General features: G+C 46.8%; 2 protein-coding genes and 1 long non-coding RNA gene across 8 annotated transcripts; all 3 read left to right on the top strand.

Annotated features, from left to right (window-relative positions):
- Positions 1 to 1,043: 1,043 nt before the first annotated feature.
- On the top strand, positions 1,044 to 10,387 carry LOC134565323 (uncharacterized). Of its 2 annotated transcripts, none has more exons than XR_010083872.1 (4): positions 1,044 to 1,419; positions 5,051 to 5,139; positions 5,222 to 6,516; positions 6,865 to 10,387. It is a non-coding gene; the product is annotated as an uncharacterized LOC134565323 (long non-coding RNA). The 2 variants fall into 2 exon arrangements; XR_010083873.1 differs by lacking the exon at positions 1,044 to 1,419 and adding an exon at positions 2,278 to 2,840.
- Positions 10,388 to 11,066: 679 nt separating this feature from the next.
- On the top strand, positions 11,067 to 14,821 carry LOC134565321 (GTP-binding protein 8-like). 5 transcript variants are annotated; one of them, XM_063424838.1, is made up of 7 exons: positions 11,067 to 11,414; positions 11,728 to 11,826; positions 12,305 to 12,435; positions 12,764 to 12,863; positions 13,384 to 13,502; positions 13,946 to 14,069; positions 14,670 to 14,821. In XM_063424838.1, the coding sequence occupies exons 1-6, from the start codon at positions 11,121 to 11,123 to the stop codon at positions 14,028 to 14,030; spliced, it is 828 nt and encodes a 275-aa protein (XP_063280908.1). In that variant the 5' UTR covers positions 11,067 to 11,120; the 3' UTR covers positions 14,031 to 14,069; positions 14,670 to 14,821. The 5 variants fall into 5 exon arrangements, with proteins under 5 accessions (XP_063280908.1, XP_063280909.1, XP_063280910.1 ...); XM_063424839.1 differs by having other exon boundaries at positions 14,673 to 14,821; XM_063424840.1 differs by having other exon boundaries at positions 11,067 to 11,363.
- A 1,911-nt stretch (positions 14,822 to 16,732) lies between these two features.
- On the top strand, positions 16,733 to 18,997 carry LOC134565322 (transcription initiation factor TFIID subunit 13). Its single transcript, XM_063424843.1, has 4 exons — positions 16,733 to 16,813; positions 16,953 to 17,031; positions 17,485 to 17,582; positions 18,360 to 18,997. The coding sequence occupies exons 1-4, from the start codon at positions 16,787 to 16,789 to the stop codon at positions 18,528 to 18,530; spliced, it is 375 nt and encodes a 124-aa protein (XP_063280913.1). The 5' UTR covers positions 16,733 to 16,786; the 3' UTR covers positions 18,531 to 18,997.
- Positions 18,998 to 19,809: the final 812 nt, after the last annotated feature.

Here is a 19,809-nt window from a genome sequence, read left to right on the forward strand (position 1 = left end):
TGTTCATAGGAAATGACAGAGCAAGCTGGAAGAAGGTTACTTGAATGCTAAGGGGAGAAAATAGGACAGGATAATGAGGAAGACAGATGGTAGGAAGAGAAGTGAAACTGTGATGCACAGCTGGAATGGATATGTAATAAAGGGATTGGAAATCTGTGGGGTGGGAATGAAAGATCTGTAAGAAATGTCACACTGGGGAGAAATGGTTGTAGATAATTGGAAAACCGAGAACAGGGAATTTATGGTAAAGAACGGATGGGCCTGCACCATCACAGGACTGCACGGTGTTTCAGTTTGTGAGGGCAAATGCTGAGGTAGCTCAGAGGGGACAGCAGGAACTTGAGAGGGGAGGAATGCTTGAATCCCCAGGCATCACCTGTAGGCGTGGAGTGAACATTTTGGGGGTCAAGTTGAGGAGTTTTATTTCCACTGGACGGTGGGAATAAAAACTGCAATAATCTGTGGAGGACATACAGCAGATTTTTGGTGGGAAAAATCTGAAGGGATCTCTCAGGCAGAAAGCTGGCTTGAGGAAAGGCGGGAGAAGTCTGAGGTAATTTGGAGAGGTCGGGCGGAGAAAATTCTGTGAAAAAAATCTGAGGTAATTTTAAAGGGACAGAAAGAACATTTTAAAGTAGAATCTCGGGTAATCTACAGTGGACTAAAGGAATATTTTGGAAGCCAAATCTGAGGTAATTTGTACGGGAAAAATAGAGAACATTTGTGAGGGAAAATCTGAGGTGAATTAGTAGGGGGGAAAAAAGGACATTTTGGAGATAAAATCCGACCTAATCATTAGATGGCATTTTGGGGCTTAAATCAGAGGTAACATACAGATGCAGATGGGGACACTATGAAAGAAAAATCTTATGTAATGTCAATGGCATAGAACATTGTGGAAGGAAAATCTGAGGTAATCTATGAGGACCAGAGAGGCACTGAGGGTGCCCCTAGTGATGCTGAGGGTATAGAGTGTCACTGAGGGGACATGTGTCCTCCCCAGGGGGTAATAGGTCACTAAACTGAGCCGCTCGGAGCTGCCTTTTTCTAACAGAGGAAACCCCCTGTACTTTGAACTTTAGACAAGCATCCTTTCACAGAACTCAGAACAATCGGTTGTAGGAGAATTCTTCGAAGGGCGCCGCCGTTTTGCTGTACGGACGGCTGTGCTGCACATGCGCAGTGCTGCTCAAGGATACGGCCCGGTTCCCGCCGTGTTCAAACGCCGCTCGCTCGGCGGGGCTGCCCCGGGCCGGGGGCGCTGCCCGTACGGCCGAGGGAGACATCCGCAAGGCCGGGACAGGCCGGGCCCGCTGCCTTCTTCCCCGCAGAGCCGCTCGCCCCGAGCAGAGCCGCGCAGAGCGCGGAGCGGACGGAAACGGCGCGGGGCACACGAGCGGCGCCACTTACGCAGTTGCCGTAAGTTTGGTATTCACGAACGTTACGCAATCTACGGAGCGCTCGTGAATAGCGCGGGTTACGCAATTTGCGTACCCGGCGGGAACTCCGCCCATTGCATTCCGTGGGGATGGAGCTGCTGGGGAGAAGGGAACGGGTTCTTTCTTAAGATTAAAAGCAAGAAGATATAGGCCGAAGTCGTGATAAAAAATACAAAGCTAAATAGAGCTTGCAGAGAGAGACCAAAACCATAAAAACCTGCAAATATGCTTGGTGTTACAAGTTGCATCGTTAAGATTTTCAAGCAGAGACAAGGAAGGACAAAAAATATTCCGAGGACTCTGAGAAAACCTTCCCTACCACCTACAGATAGTGGAAGGCTGAAAGTCTCAAGATGGCTTTAAAATCCCTTTTTTCAAGGGCTTAACAATGATCATTTTCTGTGACACCACCTCATACAAGCTTAGTAATAAGAGAATAGTAGGTATCAGAGATTCAAATTGTTAACTAAAATTTGAGTCTATAAATGGAATGACAGAATCTATTTCACTGGCACAGGGAGAGGGGCCAGTGGATGGCAGTGGTTCTTTGCTTCCCTGGCAGCATCCCCTGTGTTTCATGCTGCATGCCGTGGCACTGGCAGCTTCAGTGTCACAGATGGACCCACAGAAGAAGTTTGGGTGTTGGTCGCTTGTCAAGAGATGAAGAGTGGAAATGCTGAACTGCAGAACTTGAAATGAAGGTTTGTGTAAACTGGTATAAATTGGTGCTGTTTTCAGCAGCTGACAATATGGAACATGACTGAGTTCTATTTTGATCCTGAAAGCAGACTTGGTGAAGCTGCTGAGCTCAGCTGGTTGGCCTGGGGTAGAGTTCCTTTTTTCCCAGTAGCTGGTCCTGGCATTCTTTTGGATTTGAGCTGAGACGGTGTTGCTAACACAGGGATGTTTTCACTGGTGCTGAGCAGTGTTCACACAGCATCCAGGGCTTTTGTGCATCTCACCCACCCACCAGGGAGTGCGCTGGGTGAGCACAAGGAGCTGGGAGGGAACACTGCTTCCCCCAAGTGAGCCAAGGAATATCCCAGGCCATACGGCCTCATGTTCAGCACACAAAGCTGGAGGAAGAAGTGAGTAGGGGATGTCAGGAGTGGTGGTAAAGTCACCATTGCATGTGATGGAGCCCTGCTTTCCTGTAGATGGCTGAACATCTGCCTGCAGGGGGCAGTGGGCAATAGATTCTTTCTTTTGCTGTGTTTGTGTGCATTGTTTTTCCTTGACCTATTAAACTGTGTTTATCTCAACCTGTGAATTTGCTCCTTTTCCTGATTCCCTCCCCCATGTGGGGGAGTGAGCAGGCAGCTGTGTGGGGCTGAGTTGCCAGGTGGGGTTAAACCATGCCCGTCCTTTTTGGTGCCTGCCATGGAGCCTGAAGGCTTTGAGGTAAGAGCAGCTTTGGCTGGAATGTGCTGGGTTGGATTGAGAGCTGTTGGTGCTGCTGAGCTGTGAGGCTCCTGGGCTTGCCATGGGACTTGTTAGGGGTTCCATTTTGATTTTGCTGCTGCCTGTAGGGCTTCTCCTCTTCCTGTGCAGTGCCTGGGGACATGGATGACAGCCCTGGTGGCACAGCTGGGCTGGCAGGTGGCCCGGGCAGCGCTGCTGTTTCTGTGCAGCTGGAACTGCAGCGTGAGCTTGAGTCGAGGGAGCTGTGAGCCGTGGGTGAGCCCACGTGGGAACAGGACAGCCCCAGGCAGCAGTGGCTGGGAATGAGCCCATGGCAGAGCAGGAACCTCTCAGAGCATGTGTGCCCGTGGTTATGTCTGTGCCCAAGAGGGGATTGTGGCCCAAGGATAAACCTGGAGCCGCTGTGGCTGTGGATAAGGCCGTGCTCAGCAGGTACCCCTTGGAACACCAGTGCCTGTGCATGGGGTTGTGCTGGAGCACCTCGGAGCCATAGCCTGGATAAACCCCTGGCAGAGCAGTTACAGCCTTGGAGGGAGTGCAGCTGTGGGCAAGGCCACATCCACTGCTTTAGTGTGGATGGAAAAGTTAATTTCCTATCACTTGTGTCAAATCGTGTTTTTAAAAATTTCATGTTCTAAATTCTTAGTTTCCGGACAAATAAAATACTGCTAAGTTTGCTTCAGCTACTTTTTTTCTTGTTACATGGTTATCTTTCAGTGACTAAAGGATATAAAGGATAACGCTTGAAAAAGGTCAATTTCAAGAGCTCCTTGGAATTCTGTTTTCTAAGGTGAAACAAAAAGGAAAAGGGATCATAGTATGAATTCTGCAGCTTGTAACAAGTTTGGTAGTTATGTTCAAGCTAAAGGGCTTTTTTTTAGATCATGGCACATAAGGATACTTTTGGTTTTTAGAGTAAGTAGAAAGTGTGTAATTTGAAGAATGCTTTGGAGAAGCAGCTGAATGCACTGATCTTCCTGGCAGGTTTGGATGAGCTGTGTTGGTGAGTGTGTGTTTTGGTTGTGTTGCGGTCATCCTGGAGAGGATGGTGTGGGCAGGAGAAAAAGGCTCTCAGCAAACCTAGAAAACAAATGGATCTTGTAGCTGGGCTTTGTTTCAGAGCTGTATCTACACCCATCCTTTGCTTATGCAGCCTTGGAAATTGCACTGCCCCTTTGCTGTTCCAGCCAAGGTTATATAAATATCACAAGATAATCTGGACTCTTAAATCATGGTAGCCTTGCACAGCATGGTGTGGTCCCTCCTGTTCCCTGAGAAGTCTTGGATGTTTTGTGGAAGAAATTGCCCCTTCAAGACCAGGAAAATCCCCATTTTAGCCTGTTCTGTTCATCCTAACATAAACACTGTGTGAGCAGTGCTCCAAGCAGTGTTCCACTAACGTCACCCTTGAAAACTGGAATCCAAAGGACCATCAGCTTGCTCATCTTCATGCCTAAGTCACTTTGTTGTATGCAAGGCAGTGCTATTTTTGGGAGTGTATATTAGATTAACTTTTGTCCTGATGCTTTCTATTTATTGATACTCTGTGGTAAATATCACCTATGAAGTTTGAAGATCATCTATCCAATCTGTGTAATAAAACATCATGGGAAAATCCAGCAAAATCCTCTGGTAATTACGTGGAGCAGTGAACAAAGTAGTTTGGATTCTTGTAGGAGGAAAAGCTACACAGGCTCACTTGAAGAGGCTGAGCAACTTCCAGACTGTTTTAGAACTGCCTAAGGAACAAAGTCCATCCCAGTGTTGTAGTGTACATCCTTTATGGATTGTCAGTGTTCAATTTACGGGTGGAACGGAGTGGGGAGAGAGGAACTTGCAATACCTCTGGGAGGGAGGATGCCTTCACACATGGAAAAGCTCTGGCATTTCTGAGATCAGGGCTTCCCCTTTGCAGCATAAGGGTGGCTGTAATGCAATGGGATTGCTTGGTTCCAGTTTTACTCCAACAGTGGGAATGGCAACAGGACAATGTTCTGTTGCCTTGTGGTGGCATCCAAACTAATTTCTGCTTTTAATTCCTGGTCTAAGGTTCTGGTCAAGTGTAAACCTAGAGCTGCACTGCTTAAATTGGTTCTCTTCAATAATGCAGAGTCTTCACTCAAGGCTAAAAGCAATGTGCAATTGAAGATAAAACTGTAATAACATTTTTTTCTATTTTTTTCATACAGGATAGAAAAGTCTAAATGTGTGTGTCAAATCAAAAGCTTGCTTTATTTTTAGATGACGGATACAGATCTCCTTTATGGCTACTGGACAGGTAATGAAACTATTTTTTTAAAATTATGCTCTCCAATTTTTTTAAACATATTTTTCCTTAAAAATATAAAAACTTTTTGCAGTCCACAGAAATCTAGAACTCATGTTTGATCATCATACCAAAGTATAATGCAAAACAACAAAAAATATCCATATAAGTACATGTTTCAACAGCTACATCTCTATAAAGTAGTATGGAAGGACTGGAGAATCATTACAAGAATGAATCGTAGGAAAGGTCATCTGAGTAGAGGAAGTGAAAACAGGAAACAAATGAGTTCAGGAAAAAAGATATAAAACAAAGAAAAAATTGTCCATGTTTTGCAAAAAGAAAAAAAAAGACAAATATGTGTCATTGCATCGTGTACATAGAAGAAATTAAGAATTCTTAATTTTAAATTACTAATCTGGAACAAGATGATCAATAATCTAGGATATGAACTAATAAGACCTGCAACACTTATGAAGCATTGACAAGATAAAGGTTTTGAGAAGGACCTTTACTGAACATTTTGTCCACTGTAAAACAGCACCAGAAGAGATGATGTATTGAGACCTGAAAGGGGAATCAGGGTATCAAGGAATGAATCTTTATTTTAAGCAAAATGTAACAAAGTAGGCATCAAAAAAGCCACTGCCAGAAGGCAGAGGAACACAAGCTATTCTCACGGAGTTAGAGAATTTCCAAGTCAATGGCTGCCTGAATGCTCTGGTGGTACCATAGGAGAACACAAAGGGAATGGTGATAAACAGGATCATAGAAGAGAAAATGCAGGTGATCGAATCACTAGGAAATTTGCTGGCAGGAACAGTGCAAGAGCAACACAAGGAAGAGCTCCATATTTGGGAAACTTGTGACAAGATTATCCATCCTTCCCAAAGCACGAGTTAGAGGTGCCAGAGTGCAGAGGGATGAAGCCCTTTGGACAGGCAGCCCTGCTCCCTCAGAGGCACGGGGATGAGACAAACACCTGATCCCTGAGGATGCAGCTGGCAGGAGAAGCCTGAAAGCAAAGCTGTGAGTCCAGCCCGTAGCAGAGAGGCAACAGCAGCAGAATGTGTGGCAGGAGCAAATATCCTGGAGCTGCCAATTGCTGCTTTGTGGCTCTGAGGAAAATGCAGCTGTGCCATGGGAGCAGAGCCTTGGTGTGGTGCTGGACAAGAGGGTTGAGCCTCGAGGGCAGCAGCGTTCCCGTGTGCAGCTCAGTGTGTGGAGCAGGCAGTGCAGGAGCAGCAGGAGGAAGATGTGCACACTTGGGCTGCATCTGGCAAGAGTGTCCATTGGAGCCAGAGGCTGGGTGAGGGCAGCGGGACTGGAGAGGGAGGAAGCCCTTTGGACACGAGTGCCTGCACCCTCAGCTGCGTGGGCATGTGCAAGGTAGGAATGACTGACAGTCCCCAGTCTTAGGATATGTGCAAACCTTTCTTAAAAATGTACCCAGCTGTTGTAATAGTTTGGCTAAGTGGTTAGAATTGCTTGTGCCTGGAAGGCAAAGGAATAAATGTTCAGCTGTCTGCAAACCAATCCTGGATATGATCAGTTCTGTAGTAACAAGATCATCTTTTTTTTATTTAAGACAAGTGCTTGTAGAACAGTTTCTTCTCCAAACACCCTTACTTGTGCTACCTATTGCCTGTGCCAAACTTTATCCCGTCTCTACTGCCTTGACTGAATTGCAGTCTTTGTTCTCTTTATTCAAATTCTCTTTGTTTTTTTTCACCACAGGTTACCAGCAGAACCTGCTCATTCCTGAGCATGCAGATGGCCAGGCAAATGCAGAGAGCCAACCTGGAGTCCAAGGCCGTTGCAGAAGGTGTTTCCTATGGGCAGACACACAGCAGCAAGTTCCAGGAGCCGTCACTTCCTAGTGCTCGGCTTTAAGGATGCCGTGGTGGTGGCACAGGAGAAGAGCCTTGGTGTTGTGCTGGAACGGGCTCGTCCAGAAGAAGAGGTGGAGTTCCCATCTGCAGGGAACTCTGTGGCACCAGCAGTGGAGCAGCAGGATGAGGAAGATGTGCTGCTTGCAAACATTTCTGCAAGAGCCTTCATGCCTTTCAGAAGCTCCATGAGAGCTGTCAGAGTGCAGAGTGACGAAGCCCTTTGGACAGGCGTCTCTGCTCCAAGACAGTTGTCAGAGTTTTTAATGTGGACTAAATTACTTTTGTACTAATTCTCTAATATTTGAACTACGTAACTAGCAACTGAAAAGACGCATCTGCCGTCGCAGACATGAGCCATAGGCAGTGTCAGTGTGAATGCCTGATGTTTGGCAATAACATGCACAATAACAAGCAGAATCTTTCAGGGGAGATACAAAGTGGGCTTAAATGTTGGTAATTTACCAGCTCTGTCCACAGCAACCTGCCATTTTCCATCTCTGTATGGTCTGCCCCAGAGAACCTAGGCTGCAGTTTGGTTCAAGAAAAAATAAACACCTTCTACTGAAATGTACAGTTCCAGTTTGCAGGTTTTAGATGTGGTTTTACTGGATGCTCTTGTTTATCCCACCCTCTGATATAATTAGTAGTATTCAAAAGGTCCTATACCACCTTAATTTGTTCCTGCCACCTATGTAGTCACATTAAAAAGAGAGAATTAATTAGTGGCTGGGGTGTGACCCTGGCACCTCTGTTCCCACAATCACACCAGCAGATGTGGTGTTAAATGGGCCCATCGGTTTCTCTGCCTCCCCTCCTGTGCCTGGCCGGTTGTTCTGAGTGTCATGTGCTGCAGAACGTGTGCCTGGCAAGGGCAGCTATTGCAGGGTAATTTGAAGCAGGCAGGTCTGCTGCTGCAGCTGTGAGCTGTGTGGGACTCTGAGGCAAAAGTAGGTAAAAGCACTTGTACTGCTTCATGTGTCACCGTTTGGCATAGAAATGGGGAAATCTGCCTGCTGGTGTGGTTACGAACAGGTCTCACTCCAGCCAGTGTGGTTATTCTGTTAATAGATTCACCACAGATTTCAATTCAATTAGGTTGCTGCTTTAGTACTCCCCAAGAAAGGATTAGCAGTGTTCCTGAAGTAATTCTTGAAAGGTTTTGCCTTTTTTCTGCATTTTTAAGTATTTGTGCCATAGGCAGTGACAGGAGAGAGGCCTGCCCTGTAGGTTCCAAACTGGTTTGGAGCCAAATAAAAGTCATCTGTAGATTTATTTGGGAGCACTCTTCTAAGTATGCGTGTAGCAGCCAGTGACTGTGGCCTGTTCTGAGCTATGCACATTTGAGCTTTGTCTTGCTGTGAAACAAGGCAGGTTTTAAGAAGTCTTAATTTACAGGACTCAGGTAGAATACAGGGCTTTTTCCTTATACTTGCACCATTAACCTCTCACTGTTAACCACTTTGACACTGATGATAAATCTGAGAAGCAGATTATGGATTTCAGTAGAAGTTTGTCTTTCTACAAAATATTCAAAGCTATCTCTGAGAAACGTGTATGTTGTTGACTGCCCTCTTCTTCAGGGATCAAAGTTCTCTCCATATAGCTTTGTAACTGAGCTCAATACAAAGAAAGTAGGATATAGCCTCTCTTATCTTCTCACAGTCCTTCCTGGCCTCGAATCTATTCATTGTAATAATCAAACCATCCAGACTTACACGGCTTTAAACAAAGGGCTGTGACTACAGAAGAAAAAGGGTCCCTGTCTCAAAGGAAAGTCAGTGTTCTGCAGGATGTCCAGGCTGGCCTGGGTGTAAGGTTGAACATCAGGATATTTTCATGTATTACTTTTATAAAGGTACTGATGAAGTTTACTTTCATCTGATCATGTTAAAATTGCAGTACTTTGAAGGTGAAATGTTTCAAGGACATACATTTATTTCTGTAGTTTTACAGCCCTATGAACTGCAGTCATGAGGGAGAAGAGTGTAAAAAGCTTTATGTGGTTTTTGATAGGAAAACAGCAGTCTGATACATATCAATCAAGTAGTAAAACTTCAGGGGTTTTCTTACTATAATGTGAACACAGGTGCCAACAGTTTTGTGGTTGGTTTGGGTTTATTTTATCCAAAATAGAACTGACCTCTACATAGTTCTGCTTGGTTCTGCTTGAAGAAACAGATTTTTTTCTGAATTTACTTGACTTTTTTATTTATCAGATGAGCACTTGGAAAACTGGTGGCTGCAGTGGGAGGTGGATGGTGCTATAGGACAGGGCTGTTTTGTCCTACTCCCTGGCCAAACAAGGTATCAGCACACGGAGCCCTCAGCAGCTCCACAGTGCGGCTGGGCTTGGCCTGAGAACACACATAAAAAGACACCGAGCTGAAGAGATGATACAAAACTGGGAGCAGCTGTTGACTCGCTCCCTCAAAGGCAGAGGCCCTGCAGAGAGGCCTCGATAAATTAAAGGACTGGGCAAAAACCAAACAAATTCTGTACCTTGGATGGGGCAATCTGGAATGTACAGACAGACTGGAGAAGGAGACATTGGAAAGCAGCACCATGGAAAGGGACCTGGGGGTCCTGGTCGATGGAAAGTTGAATCTGAGCCAGCAGTGCCCTGGAGCCAGGAGGGCCAACCCTGTCCTGGAGGGCATCAGGCACAGCATCACAGCTGGGCAGGGGAGGGGATTGTCCTGCTCTGCTCTGAGCTGGGGCAGCCTCACCTTGAATGTTGTGTGTAGTTTTGGTCACAACATGTGAGAAATGCATATTATATGGCTCTGCACAGATAAGTGTATTATGCTAGGTTGAAAAGTTATGCTATATTAACTTTTGAATAGTATAGTGAATGTAGTTTTGTAATTAGCATTAAGCTCTAGTAGTTAAAATAGAAGCTATGTGTGTGAGATATTCTTTTTATGAGCTCGGGAGAAGGAGAAGGTAATCAGGGGGTTCTTCGCACAGAGATAACAATTACAAAAACCCCTAAATTTCCAGAGGAGAAGGATTTATGGCGTTCCTTATCTACAGAAACGAACTTCTTCAAGCCTGACTTAGACTCAGAGGCACCTGGGGATTAACAGAAAATTTTTGACAAGTACCAGATGGATTTCTTGTTTTAAATAAAATATATGCATAATCAAGTGTTCTGTATATGCAATAGATTACTCCTCTTAAGGAGTGAATTTTCTCTTAACGAGGTCCTTTTCCTGGCTCACTTTTGTCCAGGAAGGGATACCCAGCCCAGGCTGTAACTCTTTGCCATTATTGTCTCATAAATTGTCCTACTCTAAATTGCTCAACTTTTATTATTCTATTTGTATTATTATTTTTTTATAACCATTTTTTATTTTTATTAAATTTCCAAAAATCCCAAAAGCGAGTGATTGGCGCTTATTACACAACGTAAGAAGGATATAAAGCTATTAGAGAGGGTCCAAAGTAGGGTAATGAGGATGGAGAAGGACCTTGAGGGGAAGCCGTATGAGGAGGGGCTGAGGTCACTGGGTCTGTTCAGCCTGGAGGAGAGTGAGGGAGACCTCATGGCAGTCTAGAACGTGCTCATGAGGGTGAGGGGAGGCACAGGCACTGATCTCTCCTCTGTGGTGATGTGACAGGAACCAGGGGAATGGCCTGAAGTTTTGTCAAGGGAGGTTTAGGTTGGGTATTAGGAATAGGTTCTTCACCCAGAGGGTGGCTGGGCCCTGGAATAGGCTCCCCTGGGAGTGGTCACAGCATCAAGCCTGACAGAGTTCAGAAAGTGTCTGGACAACATTCTCAGGCACATGGTGTGATTCCTGGGGTGTCCTGCACAGGCCAGGAGTTGGACTCGATCTGTCCCTTCCAACTCAGCACAGTCTGTGATTACTCTTTAAAGAGCCGAGCCTGGGAGTGCCTCCGGCTCCCGGGGGTCGATGCTGGAGGCGGGCGCACAGGCCGTACCGGGCCCTGCTAGCCCCGGGCTGGGTGGGGACAGCCGGGGCACCGCCCCGCTGTCCCGCCCCGCTGTCCCGCCCCGCTGTCCCGCCCCGCTGTCCCGCCCCGCTGTCCCGCCCGCCGCCTTCCGGGGCCGGCCGGGCCCCGCCTGCAGGGGCCGCGATGCTGCTGCCCCGGGCGGGAGGTGCCGCGGGCCGGGCCGGGCCGCCGCTGGCCGCCCTGTGGCAGGTGCTGCGGCTGGAGCGGAGCCGCCGCACCGCCATCGTGTTCCCGCTGCAGAGGCTGGAGCGGTACCTGGCGCCCGGCACCGACACGGCGCCGTTCCGCCTCTTCCAGCCCGGGCTGGCCGCCCTGCAGCGCGCCGAGGCGCTCTTCAGGTCCGACGGCAGGCACTCCATCGACTACGTGAGCTCCGCCGTGCGCATGGACCATGCCCCGCCGCCGGCCCTGCCCGAGGTCAGGCGAGCGCTGCCCCGCGCCTCGGCCGGGACCGCGGCCCCCCCCGGGCCGGGCTGAGCTGAGGGGTAAAGGGGTGGTGGGGTGGTTGTGCAGCTCTGTCATAGCGCTGCGCAATATGTGGGGCACTTACTGCTGCTTTTTAAAAAATGGTTTATTTGTTGTTGTTCCCCGGTGTGCAGCTCGGCAGCCTGACGTGTCCGTGGCACAGGACACCGCTGTCCCCGGCACTGGCAGCACGGGCTGGGAAATGACCAGGACTGGCTGCAGCAGGGCGGGTGTAGATGTGCCCTCTGTGCCTCTCCCCCTGCAGGTGTGCTTCATCGGCCGAAGCAATGTCGGGAAATCATCTTTAATCCGGGCCTTGTTTTCACTGGCTCCAGAAGTGGAAATTAGAGTGTCAAAAACTCCGGTGAGTGATGTTTTTAACTTCACCCCCTTTGGGTCTGTCTGTTAAACCACGACATAAGCTGGTACCAGTCCAGAGGACAGGACTGAGAAGGCTGGGAGGGAACAAGCTCTTGAGTAGCCTGAAGTGACAAAGAATGCCAGCTTTGGTAGTCATCCTCATGGCTGGCACTGGCCTTGCTCTAGCCCAGGAACAGGAGCCCAGCATAGCTCTTCAGCCAGGCAAAGGAGCTGTACAACCTGAGCAGCTGTGCTGTAAAGCCCTTTGAGAGCTCAGAGACCCATTAAGGTGTTTTTAGTCTGCTTTATGGATAGAGCCATATAGGATTGCTACACAGGTAGGAGACTGGGCAATTCAAAGCATTTGGGCGGGCAGGGGTCTGGTACAGAGATGTTTTTCAGAGCATCTCCTAGTACATTGCTTAAAGCAGCTTTTTTAAAAACTACCCCTGTCCTTCATCTTGCCTAAATGCTCTCTTCAGGGCCACACCAAGAAGATGAATTTCTTCAAAGTAGGGAAGTACTTCACACTGGTGGATATGCCAGGATATGGCTATCGCGCCCCGCAGGACTTTGTTGAGATGGTGGAGGCCTATCTGCAGGAACGGCACAAGTAAGGGACCTACCTGTACCTCACAGCACAGGCAAAGCCAGACAGACACCCCTGACAGAAAATGCAGAGGGGTAGCTCCTTCCATCCATTATTCCTGACATCATTTCCCTGGAAGCTTCTGCAGTGTCACTCATTCATGCTCAGACAGATCAAAACAGCAGGAAAGATTGAGGTGCTGCTCCATGCTGACTCTCAGTTTCTATGCATGGCTTTTCTTGGCTCTTCCTATCCCCAGATCCCATGTTACTTGTTTTTGTTTATGAATTTGGAAGTAGCAGAGCAGGCATGAAATAATGGTGGCAATTACTGTTGCTTTTATTTCTGGCAGCTTGAAGAGGACTTTCCTATTAGTTGATGGTGTTGTCGGACTCCAGAAAGCAGATCACATTGCAGTAGAGATGCTGGAAGAGTTTGGGATTCCTTATGTGGTAGGTAATGCTTGATTCTTGGATTGGTTATAAGGTACATCTGTAACTTATATTTATTTTATCTATTATATATCTTATATCTTATATTATCTATTTTATATAGAGTGTATAGTATACACTCTATAAAGGTGTGTACCCTATACCTGAGGCTATGCAAGTTGACCTGCCTAAGCAGTAACTCCACACCCTTTATTGTTAATAAAACAGGTTTAAAATGGGTTAAGGCAGACAAGTAGGATTTAAGAGGGGTTTTTGTGTGGGTTATTAAATAGATACTTTTTTTTATTCAGTGCTCAGCTTGAAAAGGCCCCCTCCTTATGCAGGCCATAGAAGTGTTTTGGTGAACTGTGTTAGACCATTCTTCCCCCTAGATATGACCAGAGCTTTCAGACTGCTTTGTAAGATGGTCTAGGTTAACAGATGTTAACCTAGATGGTCTAGGACTCTTACAGATGTTCCAGGTTAACAGCAAAATAAGTTTACTTTCTTCTTTCAATCCTCCCTTTCTGGATCCATGTAGATGGTGTTAACAAAAATTGACCGAGCTTCCAGGGGATTGTTGTTAAAGAACGTACTGGAGATTCAGGAGTTTGTAAAGGAGAACACTCAGGGATGCTTTCCTCAGCTCTTCCTGGTCAGGTAAAGCTCCTTGCCACTGCTGCTGTTTTCTTTCTGGTGATGAGTTCAGTAGGGCAAGATACCTAGAAGAAGTCTGTCTGCTTTGGAGGCAGCACCTCTCTGTGCCCCAAGGATAGAGGTGGGCTGCTGACAGGGAAGTGTCCCTTTCCTTCCCCCTTCTCTGCAAGTGAGTGAAGTTTGTTCCTAAGGGTGCTTCTTCCTTTGGCCTTTCTTAAAGCGAGGCAGCAGCAGCCCCTGTACTGCATGGTAGCAGGCTTGGCTATTTTATTCAGAGTTCTGGTAAGAGTAAGAGCTGTAATTGTTGGATCACATAACCAAAGTGCAGGCTCTTCCCAAGGTGTACTGTGGGACATGTACCTGAACATAGCCAGGGGCTGTTTGCATTTATTACTCCAAGATGCAGCATTATCTGGCACTGAACATGTGTGCCTCTGTTTGCACAGTTCTGTGGAGTTCTCGGGGGTTCACTTGCTCAGGTGTTTTGTCGCCCACGTTACTGGAAACCTGCCCACTGTAGAGGCCCGCTGAAAAGACCTGCTGATCTGCTTGGCTCATCAGGAACAAAAGGTACCAAAACCAGAGGTCTGGGGTTTCTGTTGTAAATAACCCAGTTTACTATATGGTATTTTTGAATAAATTAGTATTTATTAAGCTAATTTTTTCTTTATTAAGTTCATCAGTTCAGGAGGTTTCCAGCATGAATTAATCCAGGTTATTATATAAAACTGTTAAAAAAGTCTACATGATTATGCTAAGGAGAAAAAAAGTAGGGAACCTCCATAGAGGAGGGAAGTTTTAATACAGCATTTCCTCTCTCTATGCTGAAATGTTCAAAAATCTGCTACTCCATGCCTAACCTCTGCTATATTCAGGATACTAGAGACAGTCTAGTAATATCATTAATAAAGAGGCATTTAATCTAGGGATGAAAAACTACAGCCCTAACATGAAGCAAACTGTATTGCCCAGTTGAACTGAATGATACACAGAGAGAGGTTTCCTTCTGTCAGCTGGGGTTAGGGGTAGGATAGCAGGGGCCAAAAGCTACCTCCTGTGCAACCCACCTGCTGTAAGGCCATGTGGAGCAGAAACAGCCACCCTGTTGTCTGTGGTGTGTTTGACATCCTGTATATTTCCTTCTGTAACTCTTCTTTGTCCTGTGTTCAGTAGGTGCAGCAGGATAGCATGCCTTGCTTGCAGACATTGAGTTGTCCCTGTTCCACAAGGATGAAGGAAAGAACACAGCTTTCATGGGATCTGCTTTTTCCATGAGTGTTGGCTTGAAACAGAGTGGAATAAAAGACTGACGTCTAGAGGAACGCTGTCCTGCACACTGTCATGAGTCAGGGCTGCATCTACCTTCTGTTTTGAGATCCAGCAGGAATTTCTGCAGCTCCACGTGGATGAATTGCCAGATCTGTGGCACACCATCCATGATCTCTATCGGCTCTGCCCTGGCAGCTGAAGCACAACACTGAGATGACCTGTACTCTGTAGGGGAACAGCGTCCCACAGCAGCTGTGTCTGTCTAAGAGCACCTGAAACTGCCCAGTTACAAGGCAGAACTGGACAAAAGGACAGCCATCAATAGCAGCACTCATACAGGAGAACTTAGCCTGAAGCCATGAAGTGCCCGTGTCAAACCCAGTCTTTGTCATGTCTTAACGTGCCCAAATGTGGTTATGCAGTTGTCAGCTACTTGCATTAAGTGTTCAAACCTCAAAAAAGGAAAGTTCTTTTCTAAACCACTCTGACAGTGCAAAAGGACTTGAAATATCACTTGCTTTTACTATGCAATTTGTTGTAAGACACTAGTCATGAAACAAGATCTGTTTTCAGCATAAATGTAAGAAGAGGAGAATGTGAGGAATGCAGTAAATGTGGCACTCTAGCTTCTGCATCTTAGTGATCAAACCTGTAATTGTGTTAATATTTTATCTCTAATCCTAAAATGCTGGAGGACAAACCAGCTCAAGGGATGCATGATCCTAGAACTGCAGCAGTAGCTATACAGATGGAACAAGTGAAAGTGGACACTTCAGAAAGGGTATTTTGTAGTATCTTAAAACCAGGATCTTCCAAAAACATCAATCTCATCAAGGCTGTAATTTTCAGGGCCTCAGCCTTGACTGAAGAGCCTCTGAAAATAACCCTGAATATGTAAAAAAGTGCAGTTCTGGTTTTAGTCCCTCTTCAGAACAAAACCCCTTACATTACATTACAACCCCTTGCAGTGCTAGGAAGTCTTTTACTAACCACTTAAATACATCAAATATGCTCAGTTGATCCATTTGTATAAACAAACTGGATGTGTCCATGGAACATTAGGTACCATCTTCTCCAGAAGAACTACATTTATCTCTGGACACATCTTGGTTTTATTCAGAAGTGCTTCAAATACTGGGATAACTCCTGCATTTTGCTCAGCCATTTGCAGGAGAGAACGCTACAGTGTGATTCTTGAGTGTGACAGTGCCCCTGTGACAAAACAGCAAATAAAATCAAGTCCTCTCCCTAAACAGTAGAACTTACATACAAGTGCCTTCCTGGGAACAGGCTTTGGATAAGCAGGTGCCTTGACACACTACTGGATATTTTTGTGCCAGGTTCTTAAGGAGCCAGCCGAGTTGCAGAGTGGGGAGCTGCATTTTCTCAGGCCAGGGACACAGAAGATCTCCCTTTCTTTCCCCTTCATTGATGAATGGTGGGTAGGCAGCATACTGATACATTAGAGCTCATTTCAGTAAATGTCTTTAGTTGTTTGCAGTGCACAAGCTTCACTTAAGGCTCCTGTCATTACCTGGTGAAGCTTTGCCTCTTCTACAGCTGTGATTTACAGAAATGATGTTGAGTATTAGCTTCCATGGAAAAGGATTTCACCTTGTGCATCTTCCCTGGTCTTTCAGCTGTTCTTTCTCCATTTTCTTCCTCTGCTCTGTCTTGGGTCTGGTCTGTCGCCATAACCCGGACACTACAAAGGCAGTGTTTTTGCAACAGTGTCCAACATTAGAACACTGCAGTCCGGACAGGTGCACTGGTAGATCAGTAAATACTGATTGAATAATTGAGCTCAGAGCACAGAAGCCAATGGGTCATACTCCAGTTGCTTGGCAGTTACAAGTGGAACCCAGCAAGGATCCATTCTGGAATGTGTCCAGTTTAACATCTTCAAGAGTAATCTCTGCACGGGCGGGCCCGGCAGCGCCGCCCGCCCCGCCCCTGGCGCTCGGCGGGGCCGCGGGGCGGGGCCGGGCCGCGGGAGCTGTTCCGGGCCGCCGGCAGCCATGGCGGATGAGGAGGAGGACGCGCCGGTGAGTGCCGGGGGGGCTGCCCTGCCGGGAGGGTGCCCTGCCCGGGATCCACAGCCCAGCCGAGGGCGGGGGGGCGGCGGGAAGGGGCCGAGACCAGACGGGCGCTGACCGCGGCCTCCCCTCCGCTGTGCCCGTGTAGTTCGAAGAGGACGCGGAGGACGCCGGCGGGGGCCTGGACGGCGGGCAGGGCCGGAGGAAGAGGCTGTTCTCCAAAGAGCGTAAGTCGGGCCGGGCCAGAGAGCTGAAGCCCCGAGCTGACAGCCATGGGGTCCCGAAACTCACTCCCCTTAGCGAAACAGCGGCTTTCATAATGTGCTTTGGCTGCAACTGCAGAAATCTGCCATGTAGACCCCCCTCAGAAATACTGCTAATGCATCCTCTGAACCTAGCCGTGCCCGAAGTCACCTGTGCTGTCACTGTGCAGTGCTTTGCAGACTAAATGAATATTCTGAGAGCCCGTCCTCAGACATGCTTTTCTGAACGTACAGCTCCTGTCTCTACAGGGCTTCTGTTGCCTTGTTTATTTTCTGTATGTTTCCTCAAGAATTGTCCTGCCTGACAGACGGGAGTGCCGTCCTGGTGCAGGGATGTGCAGGCTGGTGAGCTCTAACTAGCTGCGTGCAGCACTGAAAGGATGAAAGAAGCCTCACGCTGAGTGTTTCTTTGTGCAGTAAGGTGCATGATGTATGGATTCGGGGATGACCAGAACCCTTACACGGAATCAGTGGACATTCTTGAGGACCTGGTAATAGAGTTTATCACTGAAATGGTAAGTCAGCTCTAGATGGCATGGTCAAAACATCCTCACCAGGACTATAGCCTTCTGAAGGTTAATATCTCTGACTCAAAAACGGCATTATCCCAGGCCCCAAACTCATGGCATTAGTAGGAGAAACATAAACTTGGAATTTGTTTTTCCAAGATTAAAGCGAAATTTTTGCATCTTGCTCCATGCAGATTTAGTCTTTGTAGCAGTGAGATCAGTAGTGCAGGAGGGGAAGAACTCACCTGACTTTGGGGTTCACTGCAGCATCCCTTATGTGCAGCTGACAGAAGGCTCAGATTTGAAAGTCTGTCAACTTTCTGTTTGCCCAGTGTCTGCACATGGATGGGAACTTAGCTCTGCCCTACAAAAGAAATGCATTCTTGGGCCTGAAGCCATTTCTCTTCCAGACCTGGATACTAAGTATCCAAACATTCCCCTTAAAATGCCCTGCACTGTCCTTTGATGTGGTTACCTCACTGATTCCAAGCTGTGCCTAATCTTCAGCAGTTCTGCAGGCTGGGTGTCCCGTGTGTAATCTGGCCTCAGTTTTGATACCATTATGTGATGTATATATGGTTGTTCAGGGGGTAAGTGTCAGGCAGCTCAGCAGAGTAAGCCCATGGTTTACTGGCAAGTTCTCTGTGGCTAGGATGATGGTGCCCAGAACCTGCAATTGCTTGCTTTTTGGATTAAAAAATGACAGGAAATAAAGTGGAATGGAGAGCTTAAAAAACCACCATGGCAAAGGAATGCTGCTGACACTTTTGTCCTCTCTGACAGACACACAAGGCCATGTCCATCGGGCGGCAGGGTCGGGTGCAGGTGGAGGACATTGTCTTTCTGATCCGCAAGGACCCCCGCAAGTTTGCCAGAGTTAAAGATCTCCTAACTATGAATGAAGAACTGAAACGGGCCCGAAAAGCTTTTGATGAAGCCAACTATGGGTCTTGATTTTGTACACAAGCGGCACTGGGGCATTATTTGGGCACCTGCTGCCCAGTAAGAAGGACCGTCATGCGTGGTGTTTGGAAGGGTTTCTCAGGGTGGAGGTCACTGCTGGGATGTCTGCCCTCAATCCCAGCTTTTGCTGAGAAATATTCAATCAGCTGAAACATTACCTGATTGTATGCGGTATACTTAGGTATTTTTATACCATTTGATGAAAAAAAAAAAGAGTTTTAAAAATTCCTGTAAGTCAGGAGTGTCTTTGCAGTAGGCCTGTGTTGAATCAGATGGCTCAAGGGCTGATGATTCATGATTCTCTAAAATTGTTTCAGTTGTCACTGGGTATTCTTTTGACAGGAAACCTTGAAAATGGATCTTGGTTTTCTGTATAAAGACCTTAAGCCCAAACTACTATCAAAGTTGTGCTCTTTTCTCTGTATAAGCTTTTTGAATAAAACATAAGTTTGTGCCCACGTTTTGTAACTGAACGTACATTCACCAGTTCATACAAGGTGGGTTACTGTTGCAGGCCACAGCTGTGCTTTTCCCTACTTCTGGAATAACTCAGGGAAGGCAGGTTCAATTAACTCCTCATTTCAGGACAAGCATAACAAATGCTGAAACAGCAATAATACTGCACATCAAGGCTGTCCCCTCTACAAGCAGCACAGAAGGAAGGGTGTAAGGCTTGGAAAGGTGCTGGCAAATCTTTTGTCCAAAGCAGCAGTGGGTGATCAGCTGCAGCCTACCTGCCATGGATGGCAGCTGTTTGCACTGTGGATTTTTAACAGCAGCATTTAACATTGGATTGGGCAATAAAGAGGGGACACTTACTTAACAGTAAGTTACTGTTCCTGGACAAGGGTAGGTAATAGGATGGAGACTATTCAGTTATTTGCAAAAACATAAAAATCAGCCATTAAAAAAGCTGTTTTACAAAAACATAATAAAATGGTTGTTACTGTTTTAACAGAATTCAGGATGTGAGTTACTGAGACACCATTAGGGTTCAGAGGGATTTACTTAAAAAAAACCAAAAAACTAGAATGACTTGACTCCTTTCCTCCTTCAAGTCCAGGGTCAGACACCTATTGTTGCAAAAATAGAATCAATATCTGTGTTCTCAGCAACTTCTTTCCATGCAGGGCCAGGGCTTCCTTCCAGCAGCAGCTGTTTAGGGGTCCCTGTTGTGCTTAGTCTGACACGTCCTGTGTCAGTGCTGGAATGTTCTTCCTGACTTGGAGACCCATCCTGGTAAGCAGGGAGGATGAGTGATGAACTCTTC

The sequence above is a fragment of the Prinia subflava genome, unplaced genomic scaffold (genome assembly GCF_021018805.1).
Source record: "Prinia subflava isolate CZ2003 ecotype Zambia unplaced genomic scaffold, Cam_Psub_1.2 scaffold_180_NEW, whole genome shotgun sequence".
NCBI lineage: Eukaryota > Metazoa > Chordata > Aves > Passeriformes > Cisticolidae > Prinia > Prinia subflava.